General features: G+C 45.1%; 1 protein-coding gene across 1 annotated transcript; it reads right to left on the bottom strand.

The window, feature by feature from the left end:
- Positions 1-16,129: 16,129 nt before the first annotated feature.
- On the bottom strand, positions 16,130-22,914 carry ISCA1 (iron-sulfur cluster assembly 1). Its single transcript, XM_037372732.1, has 4 exons — positions 22,752-22,914; positions 21,106-21,159; positions 19,294-19,399; positions 16,130-16,566 (listed from the first exon to the last, which is right to left on the bottom strand). The coding sequence occupies exons 1-4, from the start codon at positions 22,830-22,832 to the stop codon at positions 16,418-16,420; spliced, it is 390 nt and encodes a 129-aa protein (XP_037228629.1). The 5' UTR covers positions 22,833-22,914; the 3' UTR covers positions 16,130-16,417.
- Between the last annotated feature and the right edge of the window lie 530 nt (positions 22,915-23,444).

Below are 23,444 nucleotides of genomic sequence, written 5' to 3'. Positions count from 1 at the left end.
CAGTCCTTTATTGCCTGGTGTCTGTTGAGCTAACCACAGTGCCTCTGTATGATGCATCAGTACTTTACCCACTGGAGTGTAAAACCTCAAAGATGGCAGGATTTCTCACTTCCCTTGTGAGATGATTCCCAGACCAAGAGATTTCAGCAGAAAGCTCATCGTAACTTTTCCTTACTTAGCATCATTCTTTTTTTCCCCTGGTTTCCCTTTTCCTGCAGTAGACAAATCCCCTGCTTGCTTGCTGCCTACACATCCTGGTAGACCAGCATTTTTCTCTCCTTTCTGTACATTTTGCCAAGGCACACTACTATCTTCTAAGATCACTTTGTGGGCTTCCCTAGCAGCCCTCCCACTGTTGCTGTGATCCTCCCTGAATTAATCTTCCACACCCCAGGAGGGGAGCAGAGGAGACCCCCAAGGGGCTCCTGCTCAGGGGGATGCCCATGGGTGCTCATTCTGGTGACAACCTGGGCACACCCTGCTCGCCGTGAGCCCGGCTCCTGGTAGGCCCCACCAGGTGCCACGCACAAACCACCACGCTCTTGGTGAGATGGAAAAGGAGGGGTGCTGGAAACACCCACTGGCCCCTCACCCCGGGGCCTGTGAGGGACCCGCCACCACAAGGAACGCCCATGGCCACACCCCGCCCTCGCACCTTCACTGAGGGGGGCGGAGTAACTGACCAGGGAGAACACGATTGGTTTGCTGGGTGGATGGGGCGGTAACAGAGCATGAGTTAGCCAATAGCAGCTCAGGACACTTTCGGGGGGTGGGGGGGTGGGGTGTGCCAGGAGGTGCCGGGGGGCAGGAGGCAGCAGCGCCAGGGTTGGGGAGCATGTCTGCCACCAGCAGGGCCCCTCATCTGCCCCATGCCTCGTTTTCTCTGTTTGGCTGCCCAGCAGGAGGGAAGGGGAAAGGTTGGTCCTTCTTTCACACCTCAAAGGGAGGGGAACCCCCAGCTCCCTAGCTCTGTATTAGTGGGTATAGCTGGAGGGGAAGGCAGGTCTCAGTCACGGGGTAACTCCTGGGGCCTCTGGACCGTGCAAATGAGCGTCAGTAAGTGGCAGCTCAGGCTGGCTACTTCATGATTTGAACGGAAGTTTTATTTATTTGGCTAAGTATTTTACTAAATGCTTTACCTTGGGTGAAAAATCATTGAGTTTCTGCCTATTTTCTCTCTCCTTTCACCTCCTGCTCAAAAGGCCACTTTCTTGAATTAAAAGTGCCATGATCTGTGGCAGGCTTGGTTTAAACAGTGCGTGGCTATGAGGGAAGCTTCTCCAGCTGGCTGGCCCAGAGGTATCAAGCAGAGCAGAAACAAAGCCACAGCCTTTGCAGCGCACCCAAGTATCTCCTGTGCAAAACTTAGTGCTGGTGGGTTACCACCAGACTGCTGTTTTCCAGAAAACGAATTTTCAATTCATAATAAACCAAGAATTCCATTTTTAGAAGCACATGCATACAAAAGGCTCTTTATTGTGACATATGGGCCTATTCATAATGTAGGGATGTTTTAACCAGTTTAAGTACAGCCCTGGCAGCACATTTCAGTGAGACATAGGATGGCAAATGTATAGATCTAACCTGAAGAGTTTTCTCTGAAAGTTTCCAAACCTGCAGTTAAAACCATTTTTCTGAGTCTTTTCAAGCTGCCTCACAGTTCTGCAGTGGGCCATGTCCGTCAAATGGGAATGGCAAAGACCCCTGTGACATGTTTAATAAGCTTTGGGTTTAAGGGTTGCAAGAGCATTTTAATGTTCTAAATTATATGTAGAAACCAGAGAGTCTTCATGAAAAGAATACTGTGGGATGCAGCTTACAAAATCCTTGCAGAAGGTATTTCAGGCTCCCTAAGACATCAGCAGATGATCTCCATTATTCTTGACAGGGTAGTTTAAGTAAACTGCACTCACTATATAAGTATTTATCACTTTTCCGGGTTTTCCCCCATTTCACCAACAGTAAACAGGTTCTTTTCTTGGAGCAACTATATGCACACTGCAACACATTAATGTAAAGTCACCATCAGCAGCTGAGACTCAGGCACTTGCTTCACAGATCTGCCATAAGAGTGGCAGCCTCAGAGGGGACAAGTACACAGGAAACTTCTAAAACCACTTCAGCAATATTTGCCAATGTTCATTTAGTAGAATCACAGTTTATAGCTCAAATAGTAAAGGAAGAAATTCAGAGGATGTATCTCAAGGAAAAGCAATATGATTTCTCTTTTCAACGAAGTTTCCAAACAGCAGTTTTATGTTATCACTTTTTATACTCAAGTATTGGATTTTCAATTTATTTATTTGGGGGGAGTATTTGTTAGATATTCACTAGAAATAAATGTTGATTATACACTTCAGCTAGCTCTCATGTGCCAATGGGTGGACTGCACTCTGCAAATACCTCGTAAAAATGGAGATTGACAGGAGGGATGGGTTCCTGTTCCCTACCACTTATGTGCTTTGTAAGATCCTACATTACATTCATTAACACTTTGCCTCTTCTCCTCATTTGAATACTTGCTTTCATTTAAGCTTCTTATATGGAACAAGCACAAGGAAGGAAATAATATAATTAACAGCAATCTAATTTAAACACAGTTTTGCCACACTCCGTACAACTATTCAGTACTCAATCAGAAGGAAGACTGTGTTTGGAATGAAAGTTCTATGTGAATGACTCACCGTGAACAAATTAAAGATTAAAACACATGGTTGAAAAAGGAAGTGGCTAGCTGCAAAACTGAATGAACTGAATTCTGCTATTCAGGTTATTTCAAATTTTTGGAAGCTCATTTCTTTAGCTATGTCATGTCCCGCCAAGAAGGACGGAGTTACTAAGATTCACTGATTCCCTTGGTTGGGATAGGGTATACATAATACCAGGTCTGTAGGTAAACAAAGACTTTTATTCCATAGTCAAGCTCATTGGTAAATAATCAGGTAACAGAAATGCTTATCACTTGCCATGTGTATAAAACTTTATGCATTGCATTACTTACTAGAAAAAGGTAAAACTATAAGAGAAAAAGAGGGGGGGGGGGGGGGGAAGAGAAAGAGAGAGAGAGAAAGGGAGACAGATCCCCAGTCCTGGATCCAGTGTTTGGCCTGCTGATGGGGAGTGTTCCTTGTAGAAGCACTCATCCAAAGTTCCTTCGTCTTTCTTCCTCTTCTTCTTCTTCTTTTCTTCTTCTTTACTTGTTCTTCCCATTCCCATTCCCATTCCCATTCCCATTCCCATTCCCATTCTCATTCCTATTCTTACTGCATAATTAAATAATAAAATCATAAAATAGCATTTACCTTCATCTTCTATTCTTATCCTTCAGTGTGGGCCAATCCCATTAAAATCAGCCTTGCTTGCCATATAAAGAACTAGCACTCATGCTCCTTATAGGCATCAAGGAGGGGGCAAGTCTTTCTGGTCTTGAATTGGGTCAGTGGTCGCAATCTCCCCTTTGCTGCATCTACCTTTCCCCCAGTTACTGCAGAAATCTGCTAACTCTGCTGTTTCTTGTGCCGTTATCCACCCTTTGGCAGGCTGTTCTCTCTTTTCAGTCTTCAGTTCATACAAAGTAACCTTTCATTTGAATCTTGTGTTTGAGACGTTCCTTGGACAGGCTCAGGGGACCTCTACGCCCTATTGCCTTAACGGGTTTCATCTCCTGCTGCTGTTTGCACCCTTCTGAGGGTGCAATGCCTTTCCTTGGTGTTAGATTGATTGTTTTTCCAGTTGGTCTCCTACAAGCTGGTAAGGAGACCTTATTCCTGCTGTCTGGACTTAGCTTCAGTAAGCTACAGAAGGAATTTTTCATTAAAAGCATATGCAAGAAAATCATTATTCAATCAGTAAAAGACCCAGATAAGTAAGGTGTAGGGGATGAGAATATTTCTGTTATGAATGAAGACTATACTGTTTTGTGAGATTCTTTGTCCCACTGAACTGTACTAACCCAGCAAGAAACTTCTGTTACCCTAGAGGTTAAAGCTAACAGTCAGAAATAAATCTGCAATAATTTGGAGCTGGACACAACATTAGCACACTACTAGCAAAGGGAGGAATGCTGGAAAAAAAATCAATGCCTCAATAGTCAAAGCTGGTCAGAAAGCTCCACCCTGCTCCTTTGCTTATTTTTGTATCAGGAGGTCTGAAGTACTTGGCATTTTGCATTTCTGCAGTCATCTGCCATCCTTCAGGAACAGGTGAAAAGCATGGCACAGAATACAAGAAGGACAAACAGCAGAGCTGAACGATAGTTTTCATACGTGTAAGCAAAAGTACTGCGGTATTCAGGAAATGCTATAGGAAACTTCGGACACGGGTGTCGGGGAAGAAGGGATTCGCCTTTCGAAACGCGTGGGCTGGAGACTTGCTGCCACGCAGTGGCAGTAGTTGTCTGTTCCCAGATCCTCTGAATTTCGAGTCGAGTGTACGAAGGCAAGCAGGGGTTAGACCTACACAGGTTAGACCTTTAGATCTAACCTTGAGCAGGTTAGACCCAGCCCCGAGGCAGACATGGTATGGGACCCCTGAGTTCCGGCGTGTGAGAAGCTTGGGGAGGACGGCTGCCAGCTAAGGCATGCACTGGCTGGCAAAATGGTCCACTGAAGGGGACCCTAAACGTAAGGGCAAAGACGTTGCTCCAATTCAGTGGCTAATCTTCCCTTGCTGTATCTCATTGTAAAGAAAATGCCAGACATTGCATACAAAACTGCCATTCAAATGCTGCTCAAACCCAAATAAATGCATGTGGAATTGTGCTAAGTACTTGCATTTTTGCTCAACAAGTTGAAGCAGCATGTCTCATAGGTTTTAAAACTCCTCACTGTCTGACAGATCCCTCCATAGGCAAAAAGCTGTACTGGTTGTGACAAAACCTAATTTTTCAAGTACTCTTTTGAGGGCTTTTTTTGGATGAACACAGGGGTGCATACTCTGCCACATCAGATAACTTTGGGATTCTTCTGTCAAAAGAGACTGCACAATTCTAGCATCATAAAAAAATTGTCTAATAACTGGCCAGGCAGCCAGTGCAAGCACAATAGTGGTATAGTTGGAGAATTTTTCCACTAAAGGCACTGGTTGAAATAAATGGGAGGAATAATAATTAGGATTAAAAAAAACCCCAACTGAATAGAAGCAACCTATGGCAGATAGGATTCAATTGAAAGAAAAAGAAAGTGTGTTTCCTCAATATTAAATTTCACTGTCCCATTACCTGCATGCTATTTTGTGGGAAACCTCAGAAAACACATACCTGCATATTATGGTATGATACCCAGAGGTTACAGGCTTTGCAGATTTGGCAATCTGATGTTACCCGCATTGGAGAATTTGGTAAATTAAAATATGTGCACGTGTCTATTGACACATTTTCATCAGTCATGGTAGCTACTGTGCACACAGGGGAAACAGCTCGGAATGTCATTCAACATTGGCAACAAACTTTTGCTGTATGTGATGTTCCGCATCAAACTAAGACCAATAATGGTCCTGTTTATGTTTCCAGTCAAGTGAAAGCTTTTTTACAGCTTTGGGGGGTTACCATATCACTGGTATCTCTCATTCTTCTACCGGACAGAGCATTGTGGAACGTGCATACGGCACGCTCAAGCGCCTTCTTCAAAAACAAGAAGGGGGAATAACTGGTGAATCCCCTGAAGCACAGCTTAATAAAGCCACCTATGTGCTGCATTTTGTTAATATAACAGAGGACTTGCAGGAATCACCTATGGGTCGCCACTTTGAGTCCCTACGTAAAATGACCACTGTCTCCTCTACTGTTAAGGTAAAGGTGAAGGACCTGCAGAGCGGTCAATGGTCACTTCCATGTGATTTATTAACCTGGGGAAGAGGGTATGCTGGTGTCTCCATGGATGGTGGCCCCTGGTGGTTCCTGCTTGCTGCATTTGGCCTGCCCTGGATGATCTATAGAAGTGATGGCTATTAACATCTGCCTGCTCTACCTGATACCAACGTCTGTCTCACCCTCACCAATGCGACCACTCAATTTACACTGTGTGTTCCCATGAGTAGCCCAGCAAATCCATTCCAAACATGCCTGGTGGGCATTGCTTTCACTGAGATGGAATGGGATTCATTGTATAATCCGACTGTACAAGGGGCTTGCGTCAGTACGGGCGTTCGGGAACCGAAATGGTGGTGTGACGCCTCCTGGCGGTTAACAGGGGGTGAAAGTGCTCGGTGGTATAGAAAGAATGATTCGGGAACAGGTCTTGACAAAATTAGCAACTTCCCAGCCCTTCCGTTAGAGCCCCAAGAATTTAAATTATTAGTAACTATAAAAGCTCCCGTGTGTTTTTATTTAAAGTTTACCAGGTCACCTAGTGACTCAAATGAAACGATGGGTATTGACTTAACTAGTACCTTGACAATCTATTGAAATGAGTCTGCATGGTACAATTATACTGCCCCTAGAACAGTTAAATCCAGTACAGTCCCTGCTGGCCTTTTGAAAAACACATTTTTGATTTGTGAGGACAGAGCTCAGAAGGGAATTCCGAGTAGGGCAATAGGGGGACCTTGTACATTTGGCAAACTTTCCTTTTTTCACCCCAATGACTCAGTGGTTAGGATGTGGAAACAACACACGCAGAAAGAGGGCAGTGCAGATTTCTCAACCGACTGTAATTCTCAGGTTGAGTTCTGGAATGCAGTGCAGTGCATTTTTGCTTTTTTAGTCCTTTCTATAGGGACAGGACATGCTCCTAATTCACTCAACAAGTTAGGTTGTTGGCTTGCTAAAGAAAGTAATGCTACAAGCAATGCTTTTTCTGGCTTATTAAAAGATATTGATTCTGCTCGTCATGCATCGCTACAAAATCGAGCTTTATTGATTTTTTTATTGTCGGCACAAGGACATGGATGTGAAGACTTTGAGGGAACGTGTTGTATGAATTTATTGGATCACTCTGAGTCATTACATAAAAGTATTCAGTTTCTAAAAGATGGACTCAAGAATTACAAGTAGGTGATGGATGGGATTGCTTGAATAACTTGTTTAAAGGATGGGGACTCTCAGGGTGGTTGCTGTCTCTGATGAAAACCAGGTTGTTGATTTTGTTCATTGTTGTAGTTGTGTTATTGATGTTGCCATGTCTTGCATCTCTGCTGCAAAAGGCCCTGCAGCGGACAACTCTGGCAATTTTTGTTACACAAATACAAGAAGGGGGAATTGTGGGAAACCTCGGCTGGTCCGAGGGATCGGAATGTGAGCTTAGCCTTGAACAGATACCTGTGTATTCATGAAGAGTCCGGAAAGTCCCAAGAAGGGCTGAGCTAACGAGATAAAGGAACTGCCAGATGCACAAGTAGAAGAAGTGTATCAAAGATGTATCAAACAAAAGGTCATCCAATCATGAGCTGGTGGTCTGTAATTAAACCAATCATGTATAGACACATATTCTTAAGAAAAGTATAAAAAGGCTTAGTAAGAACAATAAACAGGGCCTTTTGGCCTTTCGGTTTTTCTGCACAATTCTCTGTGTCAACAGCGACGCTATGTTGTATTTTGCAGTTCAAATTAAATTTGTCCCATCACCTGTTGTAAGGATGACTGCATATTGAACTGCTCATGTTTTCCTAAACAATATGTTCTTGGACCATTCAAAGAGTGCTATAAAAAGGGGTGGATCAGGAATACTGACTTGCTGGTGCAAGCAAGTGGTTTGTTATTGTATTTTTTATAATAATAACTAATACTGTATTATTAATTCTGTAAGAAATCCAACAGAAGGGTAACTGTTGCATTTCCAGGCTCCTGACTGTATGAAACCATTGAATTTCCAGGCTCCTGACTGTATGAGGGTTGGGTTCTTTCTCCAGAATCATGAATGTGCAACTCATGAAGTCATATATTCTAGGTTCAGGTTGGAAGAGACCTTAAGGGTCCTGTAGTTCCAACCCCCCTGCCATGGGCAGGGACACCTTCCACTAGATCAGGTTGCTCAAAGCCCCATCCAGCCTGGCCTTAAGCACTCCCAGGGATGGGGCATCCACAGCTTCTCAGGGCAACCGGCTCCAGTATCTCACCACCCTCACAGTGAACAATTTCTTCCTTACTTCTATCCTGAATCTACCTTCTTCCAGTTTAAAACCATTACCCCCTGTCCTATCACTACAGGACCTACTAAAAAGTCTGTCCTCATCTTTCTTATAAGCCCCCTTTAGGTAGCGGAAGGCTGCAGTAAGGTCTCCCAGGAGCCTTCTCTCCTCCGGGCTCAACAAGCCCAGCTCTTTCAGCCTGTCTTCACTGGGGAGGTGCTCCAGCCTCTCTGATCACCTTTGTGGCCCTCCTCTGGACTCACTCCAACAGGTCCATGTCCTTCTTATGTTGGGGGTCCCAGAGCTGAACGCAGGACTGCAGGGAGGTCTCACCAGTGCAGAGTAGAGGGGGAGAATCACCTCCCTCAACCATCTTTTGACGCAGCCCAGCATACGGTTGGCTTGCTGTGCTGCGCATGCACATTGCCAGCTCATGTCCAGCTTTTCATCTACTAGTACCTTCAAGCCTTTCTCCACATGGCTGCTCTCAATCCCTTCGTCCTGCAGCCTGTACGGATACTGGGGGTTGCCCCAACCCAGGTGCAGGACCTTGCACTTGGCCTTGTTGAACCTCATGAGGTTCACGTGGTCCCACCTCTCAAGCCTCTCATGGTCCCTCTGGATGGCATCCCTTCCCTCCAGTGTGTCAACCGCACCACACAGCTTGGTGTGACTGGTAAACTTCCTGAGGGTGCACCTGATCCCACTGTCCACGTCACTGACAAAGATGTTAAACAGCACTGGTCCCAGTATGGACCCTGAGGAATGCCACTCTTTCCCAGTTTCCACTTAGGCATTGAAGTGTTGACCACAATTCTTTGAGTGCCACCATCCAGCCAATACCTTATCCACCGAGTGGTCCATCTGTCAAATTCATGCCTCTCCAGTTTAGAGACAGGGATATAATGCGGACAGTGTCAAAAGCTTTGTACAAGTCCAGGTAGATGATGTCGGTCCCTCTGCCCTGATCCATCAGTGCTGTAACCCTGTCACAGAAGGCTGTCAAATTGATCAGGCATGACTTGCCCTTAGTGAAGTCAAGCTGGCTGTCACCAATCATCTCCTTATGTTCCATATGTCTTAGCATTGTTTTCAGGAGGATCTGCTCCATGATCTTGCTAGGCACTGAGGTGAGGCTGACTGGCCTGTGGTTCCCTGGGCCTTCCTTATTTCCCTTTTTAAAAATGGGCATTACATTTCCTCTTTTCCAGTGCATGGGAACTTCACTGGACTGCCACAACTTCTCAGGTGTGATGGATAGTGGCTTAGTCACTTCATGTGCCAGTTCCCTCAGGACTCACAGATGCATTGTTCCATGGGCTTGTGCATCTTCAGGTTCCTTAGATGGTCTCGAACAAGATGTTCACTTACAGCAGGCAGTCCATTTTCCCAGTCCCTGCCTTTGCTTTCTGGGACTTCAGCAGTGTGGCTGGAGCACTTGCTGGTGAAGATAGTGGTGAAAAAGTTGAGTACTTCAGCCTTCTCCAGTGCTGGGTAACTAGGTCTGCCATTTCCTTCTGGAGAGGGCCCACATTTTCCGTAGTCTTCCCTTTAGCGCTGACATACCTATAGAAGCTTTTTCTGTTGCTCTTGATATCCCTGGACAGATTTAATTCTGTCAGGACTTCAGTTTTCCTAACCTGATCCCTGGTTGCTCAGAAAAATTCTCTGTATTCCTTCCAGGCTGCCTGTCCTTCCTTACATCCCCTGTAAGGCTTCCTTCTCACTTTCTTCTTGTATTTTATTTTGTCCAGGAGCAGCTTGTTCATCCATGCAGGCCTCATGGTGTCTGTGCCCAACTTTGTCTTTGTTGGGACGCATTGCTGCTGTGCTTGGAAGAGGTGATCCTTGAATATCAACCAGTTTCTTGGGCACCTCTTCCCTCCCAAGCTCTACACCATGGTACTCTAACAATCAGATCCCTGAAGAGGCCAAAGCCAGCTCTCCTGAAGTCCAAGGCAGTAATCTTGCTATACACCCCCTTCACTGTCCTAAGGATCTTGAATGGCACCATTTTGTGGTCAACGCAGCCAAGGCTGCTCTTGAGCTTCACTTTCCCCACCAGCCTCTCCTTGTTGGCTCCTCTATCACTTGGAGAAGGACATTGTCATCAATGCATTGCAAGAACTTTCTGGATTTCCTAGGCCATGTTGTGTTGTCTTTTCCACAAATATCAGGTTGGCTGAAGTATCCCACGAGGACCAGGGCTTATGAACATAAGGTGGCTCCTATCTGCCTATAAAGGGCCTCATTCACTTGGTCTTCACGGCCAGGTGTAGCAGAGGACTAATAAAATGCCATCTGTCCCTATGCTCCCTTTAATCCTGAGTCATGAGCTCTTGCTTGGCTCCTCACCCATCCCTAGACAGAGCTCCATGCCCTCCAGCTGGTTGATAACATAAGGGGCGGCACCCCCTCCTATTACCCACTCAGTGTCCTCCCTAAAGAGCCTGTATCCTTCATTCTGACGCTCCAGTCATAAGTCACTCCACCATGTCTCCATAATGCTTATAACATTGTAGCCCTGCAAGAGTATTAACAAACTGTACCAACAATTTTTAGCATTTTTCTGAAATTTATTACTTAGAATGAGAGAATAACAGGAGAACTTAGGTTGAAAAAGACCATAAAGATCATCAAGTCCAACTGTGAAACAGGACTGCCAAGTCCATTACTAAACCATGTCCTAAGCACTGCATCTATGCTTTTTCTAAACACCTCCAGGGACAGTGATTCCACCACCTCCCTGGGCAGCTTGTTCCAACAATTCACCACCCCTTCATTGAAGAAATCTTCCCTAATACCCAATCTACACCTCCCCTGGTGCAACTTGAGGCCGTTTCATCTTGTCCTGTTGGTTGTGATCTGGGAGAAGAGACCTGCCCCCATCTGCCTACAGCCTCCTTCCAGGTAGTTGTAGGGAGCAATAAGGTCCCCCCCGAGTGTCCTCTAGGCAAAACAACCCCAGTTCCCTCAGCTGCCCCTCATAAGACTTGTGCTCCAGGTCCTTCAGCAGCTCCATTGCCCTTCTCTGGATGCACCCAGCACCTCAGCGTTCCTCTTGAACTGAGGGGCCCAAAACTGAACACAGTATTCAAGGTGCAGCTTCACCAGCACCGAGTACAGGGGGTCAAAGCTATTGCTTGTCCTGCTGGCCACATTATTTTGAACACAAGCCAGGATGCTGTTGGCCTTCTTGACCGCCTGGGTCCATGGGTGGCTCATGTTCAGCCAGCACCCCCAGATCCAGGAGAATGTTGTGGGAAACAGTGTCAAAGGCTTGTCCTGCCTTCCATAAACCCATGCTGGCTGGGCCTGATCCCCTGCTTGTCCTGTACATGCCACATGATGGCTTTGAGGGTGATCTCCTGCACAACCTTCCCTGGCACTGAGGTCAGGCTGACAGGCTTGTAGTTCCCTGGATCCTCCTTCCTGCCCTTCTTGTATGTGGGTGTCACGCTGGCTAATCTCCAGTCAGCTGGGGCCTCTCCAGTTAGCCCGGACTGTTGATAAATGATGGAGAGTAGGTTGGTGAGCTGTTGCGCCAGCTCCCGCGGTACCCTCGGGTGGATCCCAGCCAGCTCCACAGACTTGTGCGTGTCCAGGTGCTGCAGCAGGTCCCTGACCGTTTCCTCGTGGACTGTGGGGACCGTGTTCTGCTCCTTGTCCGCATCTTCCAGCTCAGGAGGCTGCGTAACCTGAGGGTACTGGCCTTGCTATTGAAGACTGAGGCAAAGCAGGCATTAAGTACCTCAGCCTTTTCCTCGTCCTTTGTGGCCATGTTCCCTGCGCATCCAATAAGGGATGGACATTATCCTTGGCCCCCCTTTCGTTTCTAATGTGTTTGTAACATTTTTTGTTATTATTCACAGCAGTGGGCAGCGTGAGTTCTAGCTGGGCTTTCGCCTTTCTCATCTTCTCCCTGCATAACCTCGTGTCATCCTTACAGCCCTCCTGAGCTGGCTGCCCCTGCTCCAGAGGTGGTGAACTCTCCTTTTTCCCCCGAGTTCCAGTCAAAGCTCTCTGTTCAGCCAGGCTGGTCTTCTATCCCACCAGCCTGTCTTCTGGCACGTGGGGACCGCCTGCCTCTGCACCTTTAAGATATCGTTGTTGAAGACTGTCCAGCCTTCCTGGACCCCTTGGCCCTTCAGGACTGCCTCCCGAGGGACTGTCAGCCAGGCTCCTCAACAGGCCAGAGTTGGCCCTCTGGAACTTCCAAGGCAACAGTTCTACTGAACCCCCTCCTTACTTCTCTGAGAACTGAAAACTCTTACCATCCCGTGATTGCTATGCCCAAGATGTCCTCTGACCACCGCATCACTCACCAGTCTGTCCCTGTTTGCCAACAGCAGGTCCAGTGAGGTATCTCCCCCAGGTGGCTCCCTCACCAGCTGGGTCAGGAAGCTGTCCTTCCCACACTCCAGGAACCTCCTAGACTGTTTCCTCTCTGCTGTGTCGTATTGCCAGCAGACATCTGGTAAATTGAAGTCCCCCATGAGAACAAGGGCTAGCGATCGTGAGACTTTTCCCAGCTGCTTGTAGAATGTTTCATCTGCTTCTTCATCCTGGTTGGGTGGTCTATAGCAGAGTCCCACCAGGATATCCACCTTGTTGGCCTTCCCCTGATCCTTACCCATAAACATGCGACCTTGTTGTTACCATCATTAAGCTCTAGTGGAAATACTCCCTGACATACAGAGCTACGCCACCGCCTCTGCTCCCTTGCCTATCCTTTCTGAAGAGTTTGTTGCCACCCATTGCCAGCATGGATGTTACTCAGTCATGTCCGTTATCCCACCACGTTTCTGTGATGGAGATCATGTTATAATCTTCCTGCTGCACAGTGGGTTCCAGCTCCTCCTGTTGGTTGCCCATGCTTCAGGCATTGGTGTAGATGCACTTCGGTTGTGCCATCGATCTCACTCCAGCACTGGCATTCTGCCCTCTGGCTCACCTCTAGTGAGCTTGGTTCTGTTTCCTTCCCCCTCCAAAGCTAGTTTCAAGCTCTCTCAGTGAGCCCTGCTAACTCCTGACCCAGAATCCCTTTTCCCCTTTGAGGCCAGTGAACCCCATCTGTTGCCAGCAGGCCTGGTGCCGTATAAACTGATCCATGATCAAAACCCCCAATATTTAGCTGGTGACACCAGGCCTGGAGCCAGGTACTGATCCGTGTGATCTTCCGACTACATCCCCCATCATTCCCTACAACTGGTAGGATAGAAGAAAACTCTGCTTGTGCTCCTGATCCCTCAACCAGTTACCCCAGTGCCCTGAGGTCTCTCTTGATTGCCCTCAGACTTCCTGTTACTTTGACTTTACTCTCCGTTGTTCAGCATCTTCACATAACAGGAAAATAAGCAGTTTTGGAGGTGGAAAGCCTGTATATATAAAAAAAACTCCGAATGGGTCATAAGCATAGTGCATTATGGCATATGTGTGCCATTACACAGCCCTGAAGTGGAATGGCCAGGAATGCCCTTTGACTCCTACCCTGAAATTGCCCAGCCAGTTAAAAACCTTTTATGACAACAGTTACTTTATTAAGAATCATCATCCTGCATTAAAACATACCACAATGATTTTTTTGCATGTTGAAGCCTTCAAACTGTTTTGCTTGTTAGCAGTTTTACCCTGAGAACAGTGTATCACAAAGTTTAATAGAAGTCTACGCATTAACAGCCCACCCTTCTGATTTCTGTAAATACCTTTCTGTACATAGTTAATTTTTTTGCCATATGTTTCTGTGCTATTCCAATGCTGTTCATATTTGGAAATGTTTAATATTTCTACGAAATACTAACTCAGGTAACAGTAATAGGTAACAGTAATATTTTATCTACTTTGTAATCCCAGCATTCTCTCCCACCAGTGCTTTATTACTGTAAACAGAATCATTCAGGATAGGAATATTTCATGTTTACCAACAGGCAATATTTATTATTATTATAACTGAGAACTCTGCATACAGTATTGCACAGAATTATAATGATAACCAACAAAACCATGTTCCTATGCAACTGTAAATAGCACTTTAACAGAAGTTTAACACATTGTGTGATAGGTGTCTTAGTAAAGTGACAGTTTAGAGGATTATTTCATGGGAGTATGAAAGTGCCAACTTTCATTCAAGGCATACACACAAAACACATGAAAAGGATTGCTATACATACCACAGGTCTAAAAAAAATAATGCAAACCAATCTACTCTGCCCCAAAGTACATCAAGTTAAATGAGTATTAGTACTCTTGCCAACCACCAGCACTGCCACATTAAAAGTCTTACCCTCTAGCAGGCAGCAGAGAAACACACTCTAAAGAAATGCCCTTAGCTTGGAGTTTTAGACATGTTAATGTAGCTGTATCACATTAACTGCATTTTTTTGTTTGACAAGACTGAAAGATGGCACTATAAATGCACACAGCCAGTGTATTACCAGTAATTCCTGCATTACTATATAAAGTAACCGTGCACGACAGTTGACTGTTGAAATAAAGTGGTTTTACATCAAAAGATGATACAGTATACAACCAGAATTCAAGCATTTAATATTAAACCAAAGGTGTGTAAATTCTGACCTTCTGCTCCTGTGCACTACATAAAACAAATCAAGACTTATTTTTATTCCTCCCTCTGCACGTGGGAAAAGGTGTGGAGGGAAGAATAAAAACATTGCTGCAATTTTACATCTTCAGCACATTACTATTCCAAAGTTGTTAATAGGCATGTGGGTACAACTGACCAGACCAAAACGACCTATGGATTTTCAGCATGCAGCCCTAATGCTCTCAGCTCACTTTCATCCCAACACCTTCTTGTCCTTGATTGCAAGATCCCAGGCCTGTTGTCCCCTACTTTTTATTCGCACCCTTTTCACCAGCTGTTCCAACCAGCTGCCCAGGCAGACACGTTATCTTCTCTTTTGCACAAAGGAGCAGCTTAGCTGCATAGTGTCATCTTTGGATGATCAGAGAAACATGGAGATAAAAGGGTGGAAGAGTAATTCTCTCATACCAGTTTTTGGGAAGGCCTGGAGACACGTACACTTCTGCCCAAGCACCAGCAGAGAACTGCTGAAGAGTTCATAAGCCTAAAAAATACTGGTTTACAAAAATCAGGATTCTGATTAGAAGCAAGTGAGCTTACATTCCCATGAAAAAATGGCCTCTTGTAAGCATGACATTTTAATCACTGTCTAGATTAATTTTAAATTATTAAGAAATACTATAGTTTTAAACTACAAATTCTTTTTCTCCTGTTACCAAGTTAACTTCAAGACAGGAGTTAAATAGAAGTTACCATAAGGTTTTGTGGTAAAATCTAGGGTTTTTCACCGAGTTATGAAGCAGAGTTCAAGCTGTAACAAAATTAGCAGACATGACTACAAAAACCTAAAAGTAATGAGATGTATTAGATTTCTCTCTCTCTCTCTCAAAAAAAAAAAAAAAAAAAAAAAGGAGGTGTTCATAGCTTTTAGTGCACAGACAGCACATTCTGTGAACATGGGGCATCAGAATCCGCAGGCAGTTTATCACTTTGCAATTCCAGTCAAGAAAGATTAACTACAGAAAATGTGAGAAAAGGCCTGTGTGTATCCTGCTTTAGTACGCCAGTGACTGAATACATTTCATGTTCTTGAAAATTACTTCCTAAATACAGCAGAGACTATGCTTCAACAAGGCAAGGAATAGAACTAAAAAACTGGGTTAGCCCATTTTGAAGTATTTCTAAAGTAGCGGTATGGTAGCCTACCGCTATATTAATACATGAACTTCCCTGGATTTATGGGAAAATAAACCACCAAAAAACCCACACATAAAAAGAGGAAAACATCAAAAAACTAAAAAAAAACCCAAGCAAGCATCTACGCAATCACAGTGAATTCTGAGGCTGAGGACTGTGTGTCTGGGTTTATAAATCTTTATAGAAAACACATACAAATGTCTGGGCCTCGACCCACCCCACCCCACCCCCCGATTAATGTAGAACACATAGGCAATATATTCTTTCAAATGGGTTTTGGATGGGGAACTGTGAGCAGTGTGAATAAAGAAAATGACAAAGGAAAATAACAGTGAGATTTTATTTCCTTGGCATGTGAAAGTACAGAGATGTTACTACAGAACTTCCTGTTCTTACCTTTTGGATCCCAACTCATAACAAATTAGAGCGTAACTACATCAGTGGTATAATTTAACACACAATTTGCGTTTTCAAAATTATTTAGCTTTGTTTTTCTTAATGGTATCCACACTTTATGCAGTGTATGAACCTAAAGAAAATGCATTTGCATCTGAAAGCCATAATAGTTAAGTATTTTGTGTTGTTCAAAGTCAAAAAAGCAGTCCTGAGACTTCAGATGTTAAAGCTTTCTCCGCAGCCACATGTTCCTTTGATGTTTGGATTATTGAAGACAAATTCACTGGACAGTTTGTCTTCTACATAGTCCATTTCAGTTCCTAAAAGCGTCAGCTGTGCCTTCTTCTCAATAAACACTCTAACCCCTTGAAGACAACAAAGAAAAAAAAAAATCACATAAAGCAAAACCACAACTCAACTTTGAAATTCTCTTTCAATGAGTGATAAAAATAATACAAGAAGCTAAATATGAAGACTACCAGTATAACCTGGTTTTCCTGGCCTAACATGGGCTGTTTTTACTGCACCCACAAAAGTCCAGCAACAGTACAGAACTGTTTTTGTGTGCACATCAATGTATGTATTTTTTGAGGGGTTATTTAAAAACACAATACCTAGGGAAATAAGCTGTAGAACACAAATACTGAATCTGCGATTCGTTCACAATTCCCATGTACTAGTCAGTAATCCATTTCCTGCCATTCTTGAAGTCTGCACATCCAACAATATGCCTAAAACCCTTGAAAAAGCAACTGTTCCTCTCTCAAAATTATTTTTTTACTGTGCCAAAAAAACTAGGTCTACATTAACTACTAGCAATACTGAATCCTATAATAAGGCAAAGGTGTGAATGTTCAAAGATACTACAACTTGTAAGGATGAAGAATGAGTAGTTCATCTTAGGAACTAGAAGGAGATCCCTTTTCTAAAGTATACAGAGTACCTTCCTTGCCGGAAAGTTACTGAACTTCAAAACTGCAGATCTGATACAAAGGTGTGAATGGACTGCTTTAGCTGTCCACAGACTAGAATTAATAAAAATAAAAATGTAAAATTGTATCAATAAACAGCAACAAGAAGTCAAGAAGTAATATGAAAGATTGCTGGAAAGCTGCTTCTCATCATAGTAGATATTGAAAAACACAACTCAAGTCTATGGGCAACTGAGTTGAATCTACATATTTTGGGGGTCAATCTGGACAGTAACTGACAGTGAAGGTTAAACTTAATGGAAGTTCATGGACCTGATCTTGAAACAGTCCTTCCTGCCTAAAAGCCAGAAAATTTTTGCAGGTATCCAAAGCCACCGACTCCCTCAATACAGAGCTAGAAGTCAGAGCCTTCAATGGAAAACTGTCTAGAAGCAACCAAAGCAAAACAGAAAGCACAGAGGCACGCTCGAAATACTGTCTGGCTTTGAAACTTAAAAAGTCTCCAACCTGACTGAGGGAAACCACTTTCATCTTCCTTAAGACCCAAACCAGGAAATACCTTCTGAAAACAGTTTTTTAGCACTGTAAAGCTAGAGAAGCTCTTGAATCAATAAGAGGCAACTACAGAAACCAGCTGAATTTGAAATCGAGGCACCTGCAGAATTAGGTGGCAGTCCCTATCTCACACAATCTGGTTCAACTTAGTAATTTTCTAAGTTCTAACTAATTCTCTGTTAAAGAATAAAATTTATGAGTTGGTCACAGGTATTTTGAAGACAGCTGGAAGATGGGCTCTGTCTACCAACATAGCTTCTGTAACAAAGTAATTGTGATATCCCACTTATATTTAAATCTCTAACTTTGCCAACAAATTAAAAGTAACATTCCTGAACATAACATAATGGAGTTCAGTAATGTCTAAAACCCCCAAAAATACCCCCACAAAGGAATTTTAGGAGCTTTTAGAAAAAGAAACAAAACCAAACACTATTATGCTTCTGTAAAAATCTGTACTTGACAAAAAGACCACTGACAGAAATCTTCGTAAAAACTGGAAAAATGTATAGAACTGTGCTGGTTTTGACTGGGATAAAGTCAATTTTCTCCAGAATAACTAGTACAGGGCTATGTTTTGGATTTGTGCTGAACACAGGGACGTTTCCATTGTCGCTGAGCAGCGCTTACACAGAGCCAGGGCTGTTCTGCTCCTCACCCCTCCCCACCAGCCAGCAGGCTGGGGGAGCACAAGCAGTTGGCAGGGGACACAGCCAGGACAGCTGACCCCAGCTGAGCAAAGGGATATTCCGTACCATGTGACGTCATGCTAAGTATATAAGCTGGGGGAAGAAGGAGGAAGCAGGGGGGGGCGTCTGGCATTATGCATTTGTCTTTCCAAGTAATCGTTACACATAGTGCAGCCCGGCTTTCCTGGAGCTGGCCAAACACCTGCCTGCCCATGGGAAGCAGTGAATGAATTCCTTGTTCTGCTTTGCTTGCGTGTGTGGCTTTTGCTTTACCTATTAAACTGTCTATATCTCATCCTATGAGTTTTCTCACTTTTACCGTTGATTTTTCCCCCATCCCATAGCGGGAGAGTGAGCAAGTGGCTGCGTAGGGCTTAATTGCTAGCTGGAGTTACAACCATCACAGTAACTTTAGCAATAGATCTATCATGGAATACTCAATGAAGTTGTCAGGCAGAAAGATTAAATTCCAGCATAGAAAATAATTTTTAAAATACGCACAGAACCCATTGTTACAAAGCAATGTAAAGGTCAAAAGTGTGAAGAAGTTAAAACCAAATTATGAATCAATGAAGACTAAGACTAGTTAGAGAAGACAGCTGGGAAAATCCCTTGCAAATAAAATCTTTACTTTGCCAAGCCTTGGTTCAGGTATGCTGATAAAGTATTTCCAAATATCTGCTATTAGCTACCTCCAAAGCCATGAATGATGGACTAGACAGAGACCGCAAAGCTGCAGATTTTAACTAACTGGTTACTTCAAAACAGAAACTAAGGTGACCACAATCCCCATAAAAGAACAGTAGGATGTCTTGCTATGACTTGTTACTCTTTACCAGTACCTTGGCAAACCTGTAATAGGTTATTCTTCCCCACCACCACAGAGAAGTTTGCTCTGCTGTTATCAGAAACTCACCATCTTGAACCACTTCTTCATCAGAGTCTCCTTTCGATTTTGTATATTCTAACGTGTAAGAAAGTCCATTGCATCCTCTCGTACGAACACCCACTTTCATGCCTACCTGAAAAAAAAACCCACCACCACCACGTTCATGACTTTTTTAAAACCTATTCTGGAACACCAAGATAAGAAGTATGCAAACCAACAAAATGCTGACATATGTTGTTCTCCACTGTCTCAAAGCAGAGTTATCTTAATGGATTAAGAGCTAACATTTTCTTCCTTTTACAAAATTGACTGCCAAGGTTTAAGAAACATCAGCTGTTCGCTACTGTGGATCAAGTCCTAAAGTAAGGCTAAAGTTTTGAAGTAATAAACTGTTGGCACTCCTGTAGGTGTCTGGTCTCATGAATTATGTTATTTTGAAATTTTGTTTGGTGCAATTTCAAAGATGGCTATTTTTGTAACTTCACATTCAAGTTTACTCAGATGTTAATTCATGCAATATTTATTATTTTTTTCTTAAAATTACTGACAGTAACATAACTATGAAGCTGTGAGGCCAAGGGCAGTTACTAGATTTTCACAGAACTCTTGTAAAGACACTACCAGAAAACTTACTTCAAAGTTTTGAAAAGCGTCCTTCGACTCCTTCATTACGTCTACTGCCAGTCTCACTTAAAAACCAATTTCCTTCTTAAATCAAGTATGTTTATTTGCTTACTGTTTTTTGCAACCTTAAAAGCCAACCTAGTCAATGTTTGTGACATTCACAGAAGTCCAACAGAGCATCTGTGTAAGTGAAGATCTGAGAAAGTGTTTAGAAAACGGTAACTCTGTGTACAACAATCTTTCAAAAGTACCTGTACCACTCTGCACATACCAATGTTTTGTAACTGAAGATGAAAATTATATTGTCCATCTCCATAATTTATGTTACAATAAAAATGTATCAAAACATGTAACCTGTCTTCAAGTGGTATCTGAGACAAACAGCCTTTGATCTCTTCAGACTAAATACCTTTCTCTACAGGAACTGCTACAAATAATGGGTTAGAAGATCCAAACACCATTATAGCAAGGGGATGACTGACCAGTTAAGCTGTGGGCTTAACGCTCACTTAGGATGGTTTTAAAACATTAGAATAAAGAGTCTAGTTAGTTGCAGATGTGCAGGAAGCAAAAGAAACAATGAGCCTCATAAGGAAGTTAAAAGACAAATATTGTTCTTGAAATAGTAGTTACTGTAGAGAAGAAAATCTAATTCTTGTTTTTATAACATTTAGAAAGCAAGACTTTAGTGTTTTTCCCGCAAGAAGAAAGATGACAAGCTCAATCAGTTATTTGGAAAAATGCCAATTACTCAAAAAAATACACTGGCAAGTTTCCCAAGAATGAAATGTCTCCCAATGGGTATGAATCTAACTTTATATTATTATATACTTCATAGTAAGAACTCCTACAAGAACTTCATTAATAGCATCTTAATATCAACGGCTGAAGATCTCTTTCCCCTACCAGAAGTCACCACTATGCCACACCAAAAGGCTTCATTTAAATATAGCTTAAAAATATTTTGAAGCTTATGATTTTAACTTTATCCAACTCAAAAGTCATTGTACCATGAAATACCATTACAGTCAGTTGTTTCCTGCCTTTTATTTTATAAAAAAACAGAGGTTGGTATATAAACAAGCTTATGCATTCCCTTCCAAATAAAGGCCTCGGTGTTTTTTTCAAATTTCTAAGCTAGGCAGAAATGCTTTGCAATTATGAGCTGTGCTAGTACCTTAGCACAACCTACAGGTTAGCCCTGTTTATACTTACATGCTCAGGTTTATCTTTAAGAAGCTGTTTTATCTTCTGAACAGCTGATGGGGTCTGAAAAACAAAAATACACATCAATTTGAAATGGGTTTTTCTGGTTTATTTGCAGTAGCACTTGCACGTACTGAAGCATGCAAAGTACTTAGTTGTATTACAAAAAATTCCTGTTCCAGCTCTATGCACTCAAATGTTCTCAGTTGACATTTGTTTCCTTCAGTGTAACCCACCTGCCAGTACTGACTAGCTTGTGTTCTACTTGAAACTAACGTCTGAAGATACACACTCTGCTGTATCTGCTGTAAAACAGACGATTATTAAATCTAATCCAGGCAGAACACAGTATCTCTTCACTCCCCTCCTCACCCATGCTGCAGCAAACAGATAGTTCAAGAACCGCAGTCCTTAATATTAGGGTGTTTGGTTGGGGTTTTTTCCCCCCCCAAAATCACTACCAGAATTCAATTTAATAGTTCTGCTCTTGTGAAACTTTTGTCACACACGCACTACAGACAAAAATCAATTAGGCACAGAAGTGTTTATGGCCTACTCCTCTCTTCCCACTAACCCAGAGGGGAACTGTGACTTTACAGCAGATAAATTCCACTGTTCATACAGATCTAGCTGCTGCAGAAATGCAAGAATGAAACATAAACATACAAAATCCCATTGCAACCTTACAAGTTTCTAAGACACTGAGAAGAGGAAAAGCATTAGCAACGTGAAGTTCTGGCCATGAGCAGAATTAAGTACACAAAGCAAACCACAAGTAGACTTACAGTAGAAAACCTTTCCTAATTACACCTACTATTCTTAATTTGTTACAGAATCACTACCGAGCAGGAATCACCTGCTCTGACAAATGACTGACCTATAGTACTTCATCCGCCCCTGCTCCTGCAGGGAACTGACCGTACTTTTCACTCTGCAGTATGTCCCTCTCACAGCACGGCCTCCCCAGCGCCGCCGCTAATCGCAAATTCGCCTCCTCAATTCGCCTCAATTAACAAAAGGGCACAGAGCCAAATACACTTCCTCAATCCACAAAAGAATACAAAGCCTCCTTGGAAACCATCTACTCGTCAGCTTCTGTAGGCAATTTTTTTTTTTTTTTTTTTTTTTTAGATAAATACAGTTCTTCGGGTGACTGTGCAAAAAGGCCCCCGCGAAGCGACCGCTTCTTCCCTCCCCCCGCGGCCCCGCTCTGCGCAGCGGGGCCCGCACAGGGCGCACCCGGGCGCGGTCCGGAGGCGGCAGCAGCTTCCCCCGCAGTGAGCTCACGGGGGAAGGGGACCCATCCGGCCCCCCGCAGACCCTCCCTACAGAGCGCAGCAGCGCCCAGCCGGCAGCCTCCGAGGGTTAACGGCGCCCGGCCGCGCCCGCAGCACCGCCCCGGCCGCGTCCCACCCCCGCCACCGCGGCGCCTCGCCCGCCGCCGGGCCGGGCGGCCAGCGCCGCCGACCGCGCAGAGAGGCTGGGCGGCCCGTCCTCCTTCCCCGCCCCGCTGTCACCGGCAGCGCAGGGGCGGCCGGCCGCGGGGCGGGTGGCAGGGCTGGCGGAGGCCCGGCCCGCCCGTGGCGCAGCTCCCGCTCCCGCTCGGTCCCGGGGGCGGTGGGCCCGGCGCTCCCGCCCGCGGCGGCGCCACTGACCAGGGTGAGGGCGGCGCGCGTAGCCTGGATCTTCCGCTTGCTGACGGCGCGCACGGTGGCCCTCACCACGGACGAGGCCATCGCCCCCCTCCGCCGCGTCCTCTACCCTGTGCCATGGGCACCACCGACGTCACGCCGTGACGCCACGGCGCCCCGCGCGCTTCCGGCGCCAGCTCGGGCTGCGCAGCGGGTGGCGCTCGCAGGCAGCGGCGGGCCCGCCCCCCTCCCGGCGCCGGGGGTGCAGCGGCGCCTCCGCCTTGCGGGCGCCAGCGGCGGGAGCGGGGCCCGGCCCCCGCGGGGCGGCTGGCAGCGGGCGGCGGCGGGCTTGGCCAGGGCAGCCGCGGGCGGAGGCCCCGCCCGTCGGGCCCCCCCCGGCTGTCTGCGGGTGCGCGCGGGCCCGCGAGCCACGTAGTCCCCGCCACGAGAAACGCCGGCAGAGGGAGCGCGGGCTGACGGTCACACAGGCGGGCGCGTACAAACCGGCCTCGCGTGAGGCGATCCGACGGGAAGCGGTGGCACGGCGGGCAGAACCCACGCGTGGGGGAGCCGGGTCGGACAGACCGCGCAGCGAACGCGGAGGCCGGCTGCGGCCGGGGCCGGGTGAAGGGCGGTGCGGCGGTCGGGGGACGCCCGCCCGGTGCGCAGCCACGGCGGGAGGGCGGCTGGGAAGTGCGGGAGCTGCGCGGCCCTGCC

This window comes from Falco rusticolus, chromosome Z (assembly GCF_015220075.1).
Source record: "Falco rusticolus isolate bFalRus1 chromosome Z, bFalRus1.pri, whole genome shotgun sequence".
NCBI classification, from domain to species: Eukaryota; Metazoa; Chordata; class Aves; order Falconiformes; family Falconidae; genus Falco; species Falco rusticolus.
Note: the sequence above shows the minus strand (reverse complement) of the source record. Positions and strands in the feature narration are given on the sequence as shown.